Source organism: Chelon labrosus (genome assembly GCF_963514085.1).
Source record: "Chelon labrosus genome assembly, chromosome: 16".
NCBI lineage: Eukaryota > Metazoa > Chordata > Actinopteri > Mugiliformes > Mugilidae > Chelon > Chelon labrosus.
In genome coordinates this window covers 12,848,214-12,865,887 of record NC_140349.1, presented here as the reverse complement: position 1 = coordinate 12,865,887, position 17,674 = coordinate 12,848,214, and the positions used below count along the sequence as shown (strand labels likewise).

Here is a 17,674-nt window from a genome sequence, read left to right as displayed (position 1 = left end):
TCTAGTATGCGGTTTGTTTGATCTATAAAATAGTTTTTGTTTTTTTTGCCTGGACCTTTATCCTTTTGGTGTCTCTGCTAGCTGGTTAGCAGAAGCTAACGTGGTTTTATAGTTTAGATTTTGTACAGATCAAATAAACGATTTTGTAATTCAAGTTTTTAACACGTTGAAAGGAGGATCTGGCTACAGTTTAAAACATTTCCAATGTCTTTATGCTAAGCTACGCTAACATGCTGCTAGCTGTTGCTTCATATTATACAGTTGTGAGAGTGCTATTGATCTTTACAGCTAACTTCCCAATAGAAAGCAAATAAATGTATTTCGCAAATCGTCACCATTGCTTTAAGATCAAGTTTCCTCAATGCAACGACACCAAACAAACATTTAAATTGACCCTGTTCATGAAACAGTAAATACAGTAAAATAGTCCCTGTTAATGTCAAGATTCAGTATTCACTGCTTTACAAGTGTGTCACCTGATGCACTGAACTGGTGTCGAGAAGGAAAATGTGTTGCATCTATGTTTTAGTTTACAGTCTGGAAACACATATCAAACATTTACATTTAGAGGCTTCAAAAGGCAATAAAAAAACGCAACATACTGTACCGACCACGTCAGGACGGAGAGCAGCGAGTCAGTGTGCACATATACACTTTAAATAATCACTGGGTTTAGTGGCCTTGTGGTTTAACCTCTCATGCCAGTTAAAGCAAGTTGTTTCTTAAAGTTTGACGAGTACCACATGATGTTTGGCCTCCTCTGATCGCACGCAGACGGGGATGCAGCCTCCACCTGAAAGCTGAAAGTGTGTTTTCAGCTGAACTATCAGAGGGCAGTGGATGCAAGAGGAGGAACAATTCTCACTTTAGATTTCTTCATAGCTCCCGCTGGCACCGTTCCCGCCGCCGCAGGCAGCCAGGCTTTAGTGCGCAGTGATCTGTCCTCTACAAGCATCCCGCCACACTCTCTACCGAGGCCGGCTAACCACTAATACACACAACAAGAACGGAGCCTCGCTCAGACTGTGACAAATCGGTTCAGGGCCGGCAGGGAGTCACGGGTACTCGTATGGATTTCTTTTCTTATCAGAACTTTGGAAAACTGCTACTGCAGCGTGCACTTTGAGTAAAACAAAAGTGCACCGAGGCTGCTCTCTACCCCCGTCATGGCCGCCACAGCACAAATAGAGCACATTTATATAAAGTCTTCCATAGTTTCCTTAATTGCATGCACATGCAAGTATTAAAAATACAGTTAGACCAGAGCAGTTTATATACGGTTTGAAAAACGAGTGTAAAAATCCAGTGCGACAGTCATCGAGTTCTTGAGGTCTACAAGATTGTAATCGGGTCAAACAGCCAATGAGATGATCCAGTTTAAAGAGGGGCTGAGTCAGCGCCCTCTGTTGCATATTCAAGTTAAAACTGAAGGAGCTGTGGAGCACAAACGCCCGAAAAACGATGAACTCCGGCGATTAATATTCTGAATGATTAAATCCAATAATAGAGTCAAGGCTGATGATGAAAGTGTTTTTTTTTCTTTCTTTCTTTCTTTCTCCACATTAATATTCACACACCTTCACACAGAAAGCAAGTGATGCCTTTTCAGGTTCCCGTGGAAACCGCTTAGCAACTCCGCGCTAAAAATGGATCATCTCACCGACCGTTTCTGGCCGAACGAGGCGTCCTTTGATTTCCCAAACATTTCTAGAGCGCGCCACGACGGCGGCGACGGCGACGGACGCTTATCTACAAGCCCTTGTGCGAAGGGGAGAGAGGAGTCGTGTTTGGGAAAACAAAGAGAAGGAACAAGACGGAAAAAAAAAACACACGGAAACACTTTAAGTCTGGATTGAAAAATAGTTTACAAGTCACAGCAAAGAGTAGAAAGGTCACACTTAGACCTTGCAACGTCTCTCTGGGGCCGAGGAGGGGCCTAAAGGGGCCTCCTCCCCAACCGAGCGCAACTCACAGGACATTTCTTTGTATCACAAATCTTTCGCGTTGCAGATACAGAAAGGAGAACTCAGACTAGCCAGCACCAGAGACATTCCATCACCGTCACTGTGGGCCTGCATATCACAGCAACACACCTCCAGAGCTTCTACGCGTGACGTAGCCACGGCGGCTGAGGTCCACTCCAGCAGAAACTCTCATAAAGGCACATTCAAGACTCATATATTCCTTCTAAGGATAAAGCAGACTCTTCAACTCTTCTAATATGAAACTAACCCCCCCCAAAAAGAAAAAACCTCTGCATCTGAGTGTTTGCCGTTTCAGCCACTGTTCACCCTCCTCCTCCTCCTTGTTCACATTCCTGAATGAATGAAGGACGCACGGTGGGGGCCCTCCTCTTTTTATTGACAACAACACTGCACCGAGCGGAGGCGCATGAACCTGCCAGTCGGCGAGGTAGCCATAGAAACGAGGCACTCGCTCGGCTGGAGCAGATCTATGTACATCTCCCGCTCAGGGTCAATCGAGGCAACGCCGCAAACTCAACTCAAGTCGCTCCCGGGCATTTCCCACGTGAACTTCTGAATCCGCAGAGCGCCACCTGCCGTCCTCGAGCACGCAGGAGGGTCTGTGCGGAGGCCGCCGGGGGGGCAGATAAAAAGGCCTTCATAAAGGCACGACCCGTCACTTTGACCCGCCGACTGTGTGAGTATTAAAGTATTAAAGTTAGGGATATCACACCAATGATGCACACCGACACTGTAGCTTAGATACACTGTACTGCAGCTTAATCTGTATATATTGTAGCATATATCGTCCGATACGTGGGGTACATATTGAGCCTCTTGTCACAAACAAGTCTTGTCACGTATGAAATATGGATTTCACCGAGGATCAGGAGCGTAAACCAGGGATCCTTATAAACCTGTCAACACAGGAGCTCCAGTTAAATCCGTCACCGCTCGGTAACTGGACCACAGAGCACAGAGGACACACACACACATGTACACACACACAAAGGGGTCCCTCATAACTCGCGTGACTTGATTTTTATATATCACCAGAATTAACGCCGTCTTGGTTTTATTCCGCTTATAAATCACAGCTCAGCCCTTTAATAGGCAGCAGCGGCGTAAACAAACCAGAAAACAAAAGCCAGACCAGCCTCTGCTACTCACTCTAAAAAAATAAAAATTATAAAATAAATAATAATAATAAAAAAAACACCATAAGTATTCATGTCACTCTCTCTGGAGCAACAGGACCGCCTATTGTGGGTTTTGATGTCAGTTTTAATTCTGCTGTGCCAACACATGTTCATAACAGCGGACCCCCGTCCCGTTTAGCCCCCCCTACCCCCTCCAGGTTACAGGGGGCGCGGTTTAATATGAACATGTCACACGATCAGATGGGGAAGACGCCTCCATATGGCTCGTTTGGCATCGTTAGGCTGTCAATTTGGGAGGGAAATGATGAACGCGGTGCTCTTTGGCTGCCAGCTTCGCCCGGGACGAAAATGAAATGATCCAAATTCCCTAACATCCTCACAGCGTGTTCGTCTCAGGGTTTAAGTATTTAACGCGTTTGAGACACAGCAGTCCCAAATGTGCCAGATTTGGAGAGGAACGCATCTTCTTGAGGTGACTTTTGTTTTTATGAGTGGTTTATGTGAAAAATTAAAAATAAATTGGATATTCATTTTGAGATAAAACCATCCACTTATAGTCTTACTCTATCTCTTCTGGAGCTTCTGGACTTCATCTCATGGTCTTCATCAGTGGTAAATTAAATCATGTGCTCTTCGTAAAGTTCAATTTCTTACATTTGACAAATTTAGATTATTCAAACAAAATATAATCATCTGGCACAACTCGACCTACTGATGAGGACAAGAGCGACGTGGTCCAAGGCTCCGTTAAAGAAAGTAAACCGACGTTGAATTAAAATTGTTTGAGTGTATGAGTTTATAAAGGTTTGACAGCACTCCAATGCTCCCACATAAGAATTTGGACTTCATCCAGTAGATTTTGTGTTTTAGATTAGTCTCTTATCTGCAAGGCTAAACCCCAGAAATAAGTACACCAAATTAAAACCATCAAAACAAACAAAAAAAAAAGAATATGAAGAAGGAGAGAGTTTTTTTGGGCGACCCACTCACTGACTGGTGTCGGGACACTCGGTAGACTTGAGGCAGGGTGTTTTTATTTTCATGTTCTACAGCATAACAGTGTTTACAAAATGGAGTTAATACGAGATCAGAGGACACATGGGAGAAACAGCGCTGCACGGGTTTATGCGTAGCACCTGCGTTTCTCCCCCCCGACGACGCCACAGCACCGCAACGTACAGTATGCACAGACACGCCTGGGACGAGTGTTTTCTGGGAGCACCGTCGTGCTAAGGCCATCTTCGCTGCACTGGGCAGTGAATGGGAGCAACGATGTTGCCGGTGGACGCAGGTCAAGCCACGGTCCACAAACAAATCCCACAGTTTGTCACTTAGCTACGAGGAGATGGACGGGGTTAAGAGGCGTGGCAGCAAATAGAGAGGACGTGAGATGAGCTTATTTTGGGCAAATCTTTTTGATTTGAACACGGTGGATGTAGAATAAGAAACCAGAGAGAACTTGTTGTAAAATTAGCTGCCTGGAGATGCTGCCACTTATAATATCCAGTCTTGCCATCACCCCTGAGTGATTCAAACTACTGTGGGGACTTGTTTGTGGACAGAACTCTGACTGAATCCACGGATGGAGGACAACGGTCTGAACCCAAACATAAAGAACCACAGTGATGGAGAAAGTAGGAAGTGCATGGAGTGACATAAAGACAATCAGCCAAATAAAACGCCCTCGAACCCTCAGAGCGCTGGTTAGTCAGGGGCCTCTCGGCGGACCTGCACACGACCTGACAGGGTAACGCCACGGGCCGTTAGACAAAGGTATCTAACTCCTCTGGAGGAGCGACAGCGATGCTCGGAGGAGGAGGAGAGGGGCGCCGTGCTCCGGTGGCGGCCCGCACGCACACTTCGCCCGGGGCTCCTTCACGTTCGCACACAAGAGCCAGCGAGAACACACATGGGCGCAAAACACGCTGTCAATCAAAACTAATTGCGAGCGGGCCCCCGTGACACAGGCAGCGCAGAATTGGAAATAAGATAAAGGTTTTAATCAAGTGCAGTTTTTCCGACCCCTAAGCGGCGCCGGCAGCAGCGTGGAGGGAAGGAGCTCCAGGCGAGAGAGCGTGCAGGTCACGCTCTCTGAAAAGAGCATAACAAGCTCAGTTTGGGGTGACAATTAAAACAGGACTTCCTCCCACAATAACAAGAATCTCCTTCAGCAGAACATGAAAACAAAACTCATAAACAGGATATATATTCATATGTATATATATATGAAAAAAAAAAGAGCCAAATGAATGTTTTTTTTTTCCTTTTGCTTTGAATTTAAATGTTTTTCTTATATAGATTCATCTTTTCTCAAACAATATGTTCACATAGTACAATGGCAAATCCGTTCTGAGATCTAAATATTTCTTACTGAAACATCGATGTAATGACAGAGAAGAAGCACAGAGATCTTTTTAAAGGCTATACCTATTTTCAACACAACAGACGGCCGACAGGTTCGACGTCACGCGCAAACCTGTCTCGCTCTTAAGGTGGCTGACGTAGCGGGCCGAGGGAAGCGGCCGTGAAAACAAACGGGGCTCAGAGGAGATGCTAAAACTACATATATACAGGAGCAAACTTAAAAACAAAAAAAAGACAGATGTAAAAAAAGAGCTTTGACTTTCATAAGCGGAAGATGTACTTTGTGTACAAAGACAAGCGAGCGTGAGTTTATTAGCTGGTGTTGGTTTTGAATAATCCTGGTGTAGGATGAGCGTTCACACGAGCTTCACATGATTCAGAGTGAACGCAGAAACAAAAAGAAAGAGACGTTTCTTTTTCCAATATCAGAACGTGGCGACAGAGGGGTCGGTTCACGTTGGTGAAAATCAAATCAAAACAGAATCAGACAACAGAACCTTTTTACACCTCTTCTTTTTTTTGTTTTTGTTTTTTCTACCTTGTCCGTGACTCATTTCTCATCCGTTGCCAAGTGAATGGAGTGTGCATGTTAGACAACAAAGGAGTGATCTAATTAAGTGCTTAAAACTTTTCTCCAAAACACTTGGTGCAAATAACAATTTATAAAGGGGGAGTAGCTACAACATTTTCTATCTTTCTTTGCTTTTAGTTTTTTTGCTGTTACTTCCTCTAGTAACAAGTTAGAAATTGATAGACATAGTGGAAGAACTTTCTAAATCTAACCATACCAAGTACTCTTGTTACACACATACAGTGCAAGTGCCTCACTTTTGGTTTTCAGCCCTCCTCCTTTGGTTAATAATAGATCAGTTAAAGACGCACCGCCGTCGGCGTACGTAAACACAAAGTTCTTCTGCTCCCTTTGCGAAGGCGTAAAAGCTGGAGGAGGGCGAGTCGTTGTCGTCGTCTCTGTATGCGGTGAAAGGTGTTTCCGCGGCGTCACGTGCCGTTCACTTATCCAGTGCCGTCAGAAAAGGTCTTTTAACACGCTCCGTTTAGCAGGTAGGTAAACGGTCTCGGTTTCACCCCCCCAAAAAAAACACAACAACAAACCCATCATCATCATCATCAACAACACTAGACATGGCACCGTAACAAAAACATTAAAAACAAATAAAAGATAAATGAGTTTTTGGTTGCAAGGTGTAATGAATGAGAGAAGCTGTTGTTGTGATAGTGCTGCATACAGTATAATCCAGTTTAAGCTGCTGGTTTTTGCTTTCCTTAGAATCACATCCCTGATAAAACAAAGGAAATAAAACGTGACATACTCAGTTCGATTGTGTGGGCATGTCTGCGTGAATGCTGTTTATGTGGTAAATCACTGCTATGGTCCACCTGCTTTCCCTGACTGTAAATCTGTTTTTTTTTTTTTTTGCATTGATCAATCACCTCGTGTGTCTCTCTCCCTCCTTCTTCCTGCCTGTCAACCAGCCCTTCCCGGCTCTGCCGTACATTCCCTCGGGGCTGTCAGGTCTGCTGAGGGACCGGCGATAAAAGATCACCTCAAAAAGTCCGGAAATAAAACAAACGGACGAACGAGTTGAAGGAAGAACAAAAACTTCTCAGCCTCCATGCTTTCTCAGAACGTCTTCAGACACTTCAGCAAGAGGTCCATTCTTCTTTTGGATAAAAAAATGTTTTTTTTTAATGTTTTGAGGAAACACACAAAAAAGCTTTTGGCCTTTTCTTCTGGACCCCTTCTTTGACTAGACGTTAAAAACCAGAGCTGTACAAAACATAGAAAGATGCAACACTGAACCCAACATAAAAAAAAAAAAAAAAAAAAAAACAGCTGCAGAGCTCTTTAGATCTATTTTTTTCTTTACACAGTTTAGCTGCACTGGGGTTTCCCCAAACTGGGAATGAAAGGAACGGCGAGGCAGTACTGGGAATCCTGGACGGAATGTAAAAGGTGACTCTGCCGTCCTTCAGTTGCTTCCACAGCTGGAATTATTCAGTGGACTCGAGTGGTTGTGGGGGAGAGCAGGGGCAGAGCCAGAGCTTGACGGACAGTCGCGACTTTGAGCTGAAGAAAAACCAAATGCATGCAAAACGATGCCCCTCCCCTCTGTTTTTCTCTGGGGGATTAAAAAAAAAAAAAAAAAACTGCAGAGCCTGTTGGTGTGGCGGGCCGTTGTGCTGGCTGCGTGCGATCAGTCGGTGAATCTCTGACAGGCCTTTTTCCAGCGGCAGGCGGTGCACCACATGTCGCGGTTCTCCATCCCGTACACCTTGCGGCACTTCTTCCCCTCGCCACGCACCTTCCGACTGGAGAGGGGAGAGACGGTGTTAAAGATTGACACGGGAGAAAAGATCCAAAGAAAACTCTTTTGACTACTTTTACAGAAATGGATGATCCTTTGCCTCCATGAGGACAGAACAGCTGACAGCAACAGTAGATCGGATCAGTACATCAGATCAGTACATTAGTCCTGATGCAGATCTTTTGATTTAGAAGTCAGTGTATGTTTCAGCCTTCACCTACGGTTACAAACTTTTTGAAAGGTCCAAAAAAATGGTATTGTGGCCGGGACTCAGCCTTGAGGCATGGACACATCAAACCAACCTCATGCAAAACTTGAAAGCGTTGCTAGGGAGAGGGACGTATGGTAAAACCCTGCTTAGCCTGTTGCCACCACAGCTTAATTTGTATAAGTGGTTGTAATGGATGACTGCTAGAGCAAGCAAGCTAGCTGCAGCTTCTTATTCATCCTGACATGAGAGTAGTTTTAAATATTTCACATGGTCCACAAAAGCAAACCAATCCTTTACACAACAAAGCCTTTTCTAATTACAACCGAACCGCCATCTACAGACAACAATCACACTTCAGTATGGATTACCATCAGCCTCTGTTAATAGACTTTGGTTCTCAAACAATGAACATTTGTGTCCTCATATGGGAGACAACACACGGTTCAATCTAAAACAGTGTGGGTTCTTTACTGAAGTGGATCAGAGCCTGAACTGCACCGACTAATCAAGACTTGTTTTTAATTAGGAGGCGTTCAGCTCCTCCGTGAAAGTCAATACTCCATTTTTCATCTTTCACCACATGAGGTGATGGTGACTCAATAGGGTTTAATTCAAGTGGAAAATTACATTAGATGCACTGGTTTATATAAGAGTTGTTTATTGGTGTTATCTGATATTTTCGGTTTTTAATTAAAGCTAATTAAAAATGTCAGATAAGACACAGTCGGCAGCGAGGGTACCTGAGAGCAGTGGTGGCTCTGGGAGGGGACGAAAGCACAGCGATGGTCTGAGACCGCTGTTCTCCAAATCCCTGGCTTTTACTGGGAGACACCTGGAGAGAGAAAGAGAGAGAGAGAGAGAGAGAGAAGAGTGAGGATGATCACCAGAAAGGAGGGACGTATACGAGTCAGTGCTCGACTTTGCTCGCGCATTCCTCACCATGTTCCCGGTGAAAGTGACGGGAGGAGACTGCCAGGAGATGCTAAAACTGGAGCTGTTGGTTGGAGTGAAGCTGGTGGAGGCTGAGCCGGCCGAGTTGCCGTTGCTGGACGGGATGGACACTGGAGCTGTGGCCTGAAGGCGGAGGTCAAACATCGAAATGGTGTCATTTACTTCTACTTATGTCTGATATTAGCTAGTGTTAGCTCTGTTAATCAGTTAGAATTCACCAACCTCTGACTTCTAAGCCATTTTGTGCCTTTTAATGTATTTTAATGGCTTCACTATCTATTATTAATGTAGGTGTGCAAGTTGTGACGAATCATTAGCATGACAGCGAGAAGCGGTGCGTGTCACCTGGTAGGCGTGGTCCGTGTGGATGAGGTAGAGAGCGCTGGGCGCAGAGCGGCTGAGCGGGGTGGTGCCGCTGGCGTGAGGCTCCTTGGTGTCGGAGGACTGCAGGGCTCTGTGGGAGTCTGGCAGCTGGCTGAGGGGAGGGAGAGGGGACGGGGGAGGAGGAGGGGGAGAGACGACGGAAGGTGACACGGGGGACAGGCTGCTCAGCCCGTCAGCCACCGAGTCTGTGTTCAGCTTGATCTCCGTGTAGTAGAAGTCCTCCTCGCCGTCGCTGCAGTCTGAGTCACAGTTACGCCTAGGAGGCAAGAGTAGAGGATAGAGACAGTGAGGAGTGAGACAGAAATATAAACATACAGAGAGAGAGAGAGATAAAAACAAGTCTCTCTGTAATTGGATGTTAAAGGGATCGCTTAGTTTCTTTAGGGAGGCTGTATTAGATACTCATCCACAATCAGTGTATTACCTACAGCAGATGGTGGTCGGCTTACTCCCGCCTCTAAACAAGGAGTATCGACAAAGAAGCCAAAGAAAGAACTGGTGGACGGGGTCAGAAGCTAAACGTATGGAAGTCTGTGCTGTATATAGAATATTATTAATGCTTTATCTCGTTGTCTGAAAGCCTTTCGTGACAGAACTGAAGCTGCTAGACTGATCTATGCTCTCTTCAAAGCCACCACCAGACTCCACTGACAAAAGCAGTGATTTTACCTTGAAGAGCACGGCAGCTGCTTGTGTATCAATGCCTCAATCAGTTCGCTAATGTTAGTCTGTTACTTTGGCATGAAAGCAAGGTTAAGTTGTGATAATATTCTAAATACAGCTAAGTGGCTAAATAGTGTTTCCTGAAGCAGTTCATTGCTTTGCTTTTTTTTCCTCCGTACTTTCCTCTGCTTCTCCAAACAGGGGGCGTGCTGACCACCGTCTACTGTAGCCCACTTCCAGTAAAGTGTGATGCAAAACGTGTCAATGGAATCGCGTACAACCCCTGCTCGACATTAATGTCAATCTCCACTTAAATGTCAGTATAAACGTGTGACCCAACCAATGTCTTTGTTCTCCGCCTCCATCATTTTCCCCTCACTTGTCACCTCCGCCCTTACGACCCGAGCAGGACGTGTTAGCGTGGTGATAATCTATAAACCATTAATCTGCTGGTTTGACGGTGTCGCAGGGCGGAGGGAGCCGGGGAGGAAGTGTCAGAGCTGATTTGGGGGCGGTGAGTACACAGCGTGTGTCAGAGTGTCTGTGTTTTACCCCAGGTGGATGGTGCGGATGTGCCTCTGAATGCCTGCGGCGGTACTCAGCACCTTGCCGCAGTTCTTCCACAGGCACTTGAACATCACCTTCATGGAGTTCTGCAGGAAAACACACAACAGATTTTGCTTCAAACTTCAGCGACGGCCTTCTTTTATAACAGCACAGAGAATGAAAGAAATCTTCTACCATCATCACTGACAATACAAAAGATAAACGCCCTGAGCTTTTCCTTCAGCTTGCTGTGAGATTAAAAATACAATAAAAACAAATAATAAAAAAATCTCTGTAAAGTTCAGACTTTATAATTTCTATGGGAACACCTGAATGTCTTTTTTTTTTCCAGTCCAAGTCCAACCCAATAAAATTTAATTTCCAAAGAATGCATAGCTGTCTCATAAATCACCTGTCCTGTGGAGTGGTGTATACTTTTTATTGTTTTGTTTGGTTTCATTTGGTCGACCTTCGTTTTGCAGTAATTCAGTAGGTGGAGACCTTCTTTTAAGACAACTAATAAAATCATGCATTAACTACCAACATCAGTCACAGCGAGGCAGACAGCAGCTGCAGAAGTCACTTATTAAACTTCCAAACACATGTTGGCTTTTTGAATGAGAGACAAAACAAACAGGCTGCGCAGTAACTACTCGACTTCTGCACATTAAACAAGCCTGTAAATGTCAGCTCAGCGTGTTTGGATGCTGGTGTGGTCCTGACATGCTGTCTGCCCACGACAAAATCAATCAGGAAAACAATCATGTTGTCCTAAATAAGTTTTTCTCCTTACTCTAATGATAGAAATACACTTTCATGACATTTTCTGGGAAGCAGTTGAAGCTAATATAAATCTGTGTCACAGTACAGACATAAAGAGGGGTTGAATTAGAGTAGCAAAGAAGAGGTGGAGAGAGTGGTGCATGTTCACATTGTCTATAGAGTATGCAGGCAACTTTGCTTGTAGACTGGACAGAGTCAACGACAATTTTAATTCACCAGTCACCAGTCAAATCTGATCAAGATCTTGGAAAAGGTTTGGTAACTCTGGCCCAGAATAAGTCCTAAAAAGCTGTGTTTGTCCTTCTTCACATGTGCAGAGTTTCAAGATACCAACAGAGATGTGATCGATGTCTCTGGCTCATCCCACCGAAGCATTGAACAAACCCTGTTATATTTAACAGTATGGACACAGTGAGATAAGGGAAACAAATGTCTCCGGCTTACTTTGATTCCAGGGCACCGTGCCTAGTTAATCAAGTTCATTACCACTTTCTTTGCAATAAACTTTTATCAGTCACTCTTTTTGTAATTAATGAATTAATTTATTTTGTAATATCAGACTTTGGCGGCACAGTGGCGCGGTGGTTAGCATTGATGTCTCTTTTTGTTAGCTCTGCGATAGATTAGAGACCTGTCCAGGGCGTACCCAAACATATGTCGGCTTTTTCTCTACTGCCATCAGGCCGGCGTCTCCGCTCCCTGAGGACAAAGACTGAGAGGCTGAAGAAGAGTTTCTATCCGCCTGCTCAACTCTGAGTCTTAACCCGACTTAAATACCACTACCACTGGGCTTTGTACTATGTATAACTTATCTTATCTTATCTTATCTCTCTTACCCGACCTCTCACCCGATGAGAGCTGGGATAGGCTCCAACAAATGGTAAACTAATGCTGTTGAACAATACTACAGTAAAAAAAAGTTTAATATTCCCTGTATACTGATATGTGGTGAACTTGAACACACCAAATTCTTCTTCATCTACACTATAATTTCAGTGTACACGTGCATCTATACAGTGACACTGAACGCAAAGCCGCCAGCGCTCCTGTATCTTCTATCCGTCCACTGTAATTACACCAGCGGCTTCCTACAGAGACCGTACATTGTTTTCAAGCCGTGAAAACCCCTGTGAGCTTCCTCCATTGCCCTCCTGCTCCCCCACTCCGAGTCATTATAGACGGCCTCACAGGCCCGTCTGTCAAACTATTGTTGAGGGGGCTGATTTCATTTTGACAAAATGTGTAATTTTTTTCCCCTCCTCTCCTTTCAGAAACGCACACAACGATCATCCACCCCCCGTGCATTGTTTTGTCTTTGTGTAACAAAGGCCCATTTTGTGTCTTAGTGAGGGAGCATGTGTGTGTTATTCTCTTTAAAGAAACATTTCACAGTTAATTAAATGAGGAGCTTCAAACGCCACCGTGCAGCCAAGAGAAAAACAAGAGCACTAGAAGAGCATGTAGATAATTTCATGTGAAACCCTGCCAATGTATACTCATTTAAATGTGTCTTTTACCCGCAATTCCCGTTAATATTTAATTTTTCATGTCACTTCCTCTGTCCCTTCCTCTAAACCCCTCTTATCACTGAAGAAATGTCCACACCCTCCTTTGTGATAAGGCTCCGACATGGAGCTCACCCAAGAGTCCTCATGGATTTTGAAGTCTTTATATTTGCTGTGGCAGGTATTAAAATCATTACTGCGGTTGGGGAACGGCTGCATGTGAAGGCTGAGAAGTAATTATGTAGGACAAATGTCAGGGGAGGACACCACACACAAAAGGAGAGGGGGGACAAGAAAACAAGCGGGACAAGATCAAGCGGGCGAAAGAAGGAGGAATTAAAGGAGGGATATATGGATGAGACCTCCGGCAAGCAGCTAGCATGGAGGATCACTGAAACAGACAGAGACCAAAATAAAAAGAGAGAGAAAGAGAGAGAGAGAGAGCGAGAGCAATGCAATAGACATGAGAAAAAATAACAAGTGACAGTGAGCTGCAGATGTGACGAGCTGTCAGTGGCTTGTAGAAATGAGACGAGGCAAAATGATGAGTGAGAAAGAAGAGGAGAGTGTGGAGTATGTGCTGCTCACAAAATCTGGGCAGCAGATACAAAAACTACAGCTGCAGAGCAAGAGGATGTCCCCCACCTGTCCCGGTTTCATCCCCATCCATCAGCCAGTCAGAGTCTAAATTACACCCGTAGCCTCCGTAGTTAATACTGCAGCATGTTGGAGAAGGGAATCATCCAGCTCATGTTCATTTGACAGCATCTCAAAGACAAGTTCCTGACCCTTTTTTTTTTTTATTGTTAAATCTGCAGGAGGAATGCTGCTGCTCTCTCTTTAGGCCTATTTAATGTGTGACAGCTCCATGACAGCTACACCGTGTAACAACTGCACCGTCGTGACTTTCTTTGGAACATGAGGTCATGACAATACACCGCCTGTTTTTCCGCCTAAAGCATGCAAGGATTACTTGGTAACTGGTCCAATTAATTTTAGTTATCAATTAATTTTGAAACTACTCTGCTTTGTCCATAATAAACTGGCTTAATCTCTTCTCTCCACCTTGGTCTTACATCCATACTAAAGAATGGTTTATATTCTGCAACAGATCCATACAGACGCTGGTGTAAGCATTTATACTTCGTTCTGTAATTAAGCCGCCAGGCAGCCGTGTTATTACTATATGGCTGTGCTGAGGGTCTGTCTACCTCTAACAATGGTGACTGGAGCTGAGCGGCTCATGTTCAGTTCGAGTTAATAACGGTTGAACAGCAGATATTTTTAAATCGCTGCAACACAGGTAAGAAAGAAGACGGCAGAGCAGACGAGTGAATTTTCTGTTTTTGTCCAGTTGCTGAGAGACGAGGAAATGCATTTCACATTACATCTCTTGAGGCTTGCATCCCCATGTAATGTAGTTACAGATCTGGGGAGGTGCGGTCAGGCCACGATTCGATGCAGACGCATAAATCTAGCTCAGGCCTTTACTTACTTACTGGACATATCATCTGCCAAAACCTAGAAAAATAATCTGAAAACAGCAGCCTGGTGTTTTAAAAGGAAAAGAAAACTGTGCCTCCGTCGGATGTCAAATAACGAGGAAAATATGTTAGTGAACCACTGTGGTGGGAACCTCCAAATCCAAATTGTGGTGCAAGGTTTGCCGAGTTGTTTACCTCACATACACAGAAACATGGCGGATGTTACAGTTATGTCACTTTCAAGCTGCATGTCCATCTCTCACAAGCGCCTAACACCACACTGTTGGGTAAATTGAGGTTTTTGTCATTAGCATGCGTCTGTTTGAAATAAATGATATGTCATGGCTCCCCTGATTGATTTCTTTTACTCTTCGGTTACACACAAATACTTGAAATGGGTAAATCACAGTGTATAGTCAGAGCACTACACACCTGCTCACTAGATATGGGATCATTAGCAGTTGAATTACCAACTTTTCTCCTCCATCATCCATGCTCAGTCCTTCCATACGTCAAGATAATCAATCAATCAATCACACAATTCAGGTTTGCAGTATTCACCTTGCGCTTGCGAGGGATGGGCTCATCGAAGAGCAGACTGCTGCCGTCCTGATCATCCAGACTGGGGTCTTCGGGGCCAGCGGGGCCGGGCCCGACGCCGCCCAGGCTGGGAACGCGGAAGGGCTTGAAGCTGTCGGCGGAGAGTGGCGGCGACGGTGTGGAAGGGTTGGACTGGTCACTGGGAGCAGACCAGCTCCAGTAGCCCCCCGAGGAGCTGTTGCTGGACGGGGTGAAGGGCCCCGCTGAGCCGTTGTCCTTCCATGAACCGCTCAGACCCTCTGCAGAGGTGGAGGGAAAAGAGAAGGGAGGAAGGAGAAGTGAGGAGTGGTAAATCACAGCTGACTAAATCATATTTGCAGATGCTACAAACACAACAAAGGACGAGATCAGGACATTCAATTAAATTCAGACAGCCTTATTTGCACTTCACATAAAAGAGTCTTCCAGCACTACTGTTGACGGTGACACAAGAAAATAAAGGTTACTTTGCTGCTCTGTGATTCTGCTGAGACACTTCCAAGGCCTTGTATTTTAGATCAAAGAGACGTTTCTTTTGAATACACGCTACAAAAGGCGTGGAAACTTTTCTGCGTGTGAGAGCGAGAGAGAGACCCAGTTTGGTTTTTGTGAGGCTGCTTCTTGGTGGGGTGTCTCTCCTCTCAGACTTCTCTCTTTCTTTACTTCAGCAAATTTATTTTTTTTTACATAAGAAAAGGAAGTGGCTCACCAACCATACGGCTAAAAGCGTCCCCTGTGTTTAGTTCTGTGGCAAAGAAAAGCAAATATTACAGCTGAATAAGCTTTTAATAAGAATTCAGTGGATTTGAACAGTCACAGGGCAGATCATGGGGAAAATGTCAACCAGCTTCAATTGTGCGCCGCGCATGAAAACCTTCTGTGTGCACATCACATGATCTGAAACACAACGGTGACATGTGTACGACCGCGTTAAGACAACAGCTCTGCGCTTGGTGTTTAAAACCCAATTTGTGCACGTGTGCATGACGGATGCGATGCGCGCTTAACGTCTGACCTCGTGAGTGTGTGCGACTGCGATAACATGTGCGTGGCGGTTGGAGGGTTGGCTGAATGTTGTCTGCTCGGTTGGATGGGCAGTCAGTTGGTTGCGCAGGCTATCTAAATGCTTGCATGTGCTTTCAGTTAAGTGAGGGAACTTTGGATTCCCGCCATCGGAGTCGAGTGCCAGAGATCCAGGCTCATTGTGCGTTTCTGTGCATTTGCAGAACTCACTGATGAGACAATCCTACAGCACAGCAGGTGGCACTCATTTATCAACCTGGGCTTCCACATGCATTCACAAGATAACAGCTGTGAGGGAATGAAAAGTCAGTGTATGACATGCAAATTACGGGCTTAGGCTGAGCAACTTCTTTTATGCTCACTTTTCAAAGAAGTTCTACTTTATTAGAGAGAGGGAAGAGAGGGAATGACAAATGAAAACGTCTCTTTACAAGTGTGAAGTTTAAAGCAGTTTGGAGGAGGGCAACCTGACATGTAGTAACTATGATACTCACCGTTGACTTTGACAGGTGGACTCCTAACAAGCGGGCTCGTGGAGAGGCTTGTCAGCACCATGGCAGCCGTCACCTTGTCCATATCCACTTCCTCCTCTGACCGTCTGTCAAAAACACACCGGAAAGAGAAGAAAGCATTACTGAGCATCTTCTGCTTCGGCAAGAAGAGCTAGCTCTGTGTGCATACACTAACAATATTTTGTATTGCTTCCAAAAACATTTGGGGTGGGAGATATAAAAGTGGGTTAACAAGGCAACCAGAGCAAGAAACACCCATTAGCGATGAACGGTCATATTATCTGGATAGGCCTACACCCACCCACAATCCACCTCTCTGCTATTTTTTTAATTCGACCTTATATTTTATTTTTCAAACACTGATTTTAACTGACCACAAGGAAACACACAACACACATCGTCAGAGCTGGACAGGAAGCAAGTAGCTCAAGAACACACTGAGCTCTTATCCTCCTCACTTCCCTCTGCCAGATGTTTCCAGACAAACAGCAGACCATCACACTGCTGCAATGACTGCAACACAAGCTGCTAATTACATTTACGGTCTGTTTTTGTCCTGACTAACGCAATCACCCAGACTCTAGTGACAATATCAACAGTTAACAGCTGAAATGTCACAGTACAAAATAAGACATAAATATAAAACTAAACTAGACTGATGTGGGTCTTGTGCTGGAGCCACAAAGCCCGAGTTATAAACATCACAAACTAACAGACTGTAACCACACCCAACACACATACGGCATTTGTCTTCTCTAATTGGTGTGCACAAAACATGGACTTGGAGACAGGCATCTTAATCCTTGTGCATGTATTCCTAAGAGGGAGACAATCCCTGTGATCAAAGAGATGTCAATAGCTCTATCACTGACAGTAAACCTGTGGAACATGCCCACTATTAATGCGACTCACAGTGTGTGTGCATGCGCGTGTGTGTGTGTTGTCCCTGAGCAAGCAAAGCTTTGATGGTGCGTGTGGACGCCAAATGATCAAAGTCAGTTCTATAACAATGATGAAATCTCCCGCTGCCGTGGAAGAACGTGGCATCAGCCGTCACCAGGTTTTCACTGGTGCCGAGATCAAACAGGAGGTTTTGCTGCATCTTAATTGGTTCGTATACAGTACAGAGAACAAACTGTTGAAATAAACAAGTCATCTTTTACATTCTCAACAGCCATCGAAACAGAAATAAATGGGAGGCTGGAGGGTTGAACAAGT

At 44.8% G+C, this 17,674-nt stretch overlaps 1 protein-coding gene across 1 annotated transcript in view; it reads right to left on the bottom strand.

Annotated features, from left to right (window-relative positions):
- Positions 1–4,141: 4,141 nt before the first annotated feature.
- The window catches only part of znf704 (zinc finger protein 704), a 49,705-nt gene continuing 36,172 nt past the window's right edge, over positions 4,142–17,674 (bottom strand). The window contains exons 3-9 of the mRNA XM_084563148.1: positions 16,439–16,542; positions 14,904–15,181; positions 10,577–10,677; positions 9,323–9,617; positions 8,966–9,100; positions 8,767–8,858; positions 4,142–7,819 (exon numbers count right to left, since the gene is read on the bottom strand). Of these exons, the coding sequence (XP_084419274.1) occupies positions 7,705–7,819; positions 8,767–8,858; positions 8,966–9,100; positions 9,323–9,617; positions 10,577–10,677; positions 14,904–15,181; positions 16,439–16,542 (1,120 nt within the window). The 3' untranslated portion in view covers positions 4,142–7,704. The remainder of the gene's footprint in view (positions 7,820–8,766; positions 8,859–8,965; positions 9,101–9,322; positions 9,618–10,576; positions 10,678–14,903; positions 15,182–16,438; positions 16,543–17,674) is intronic.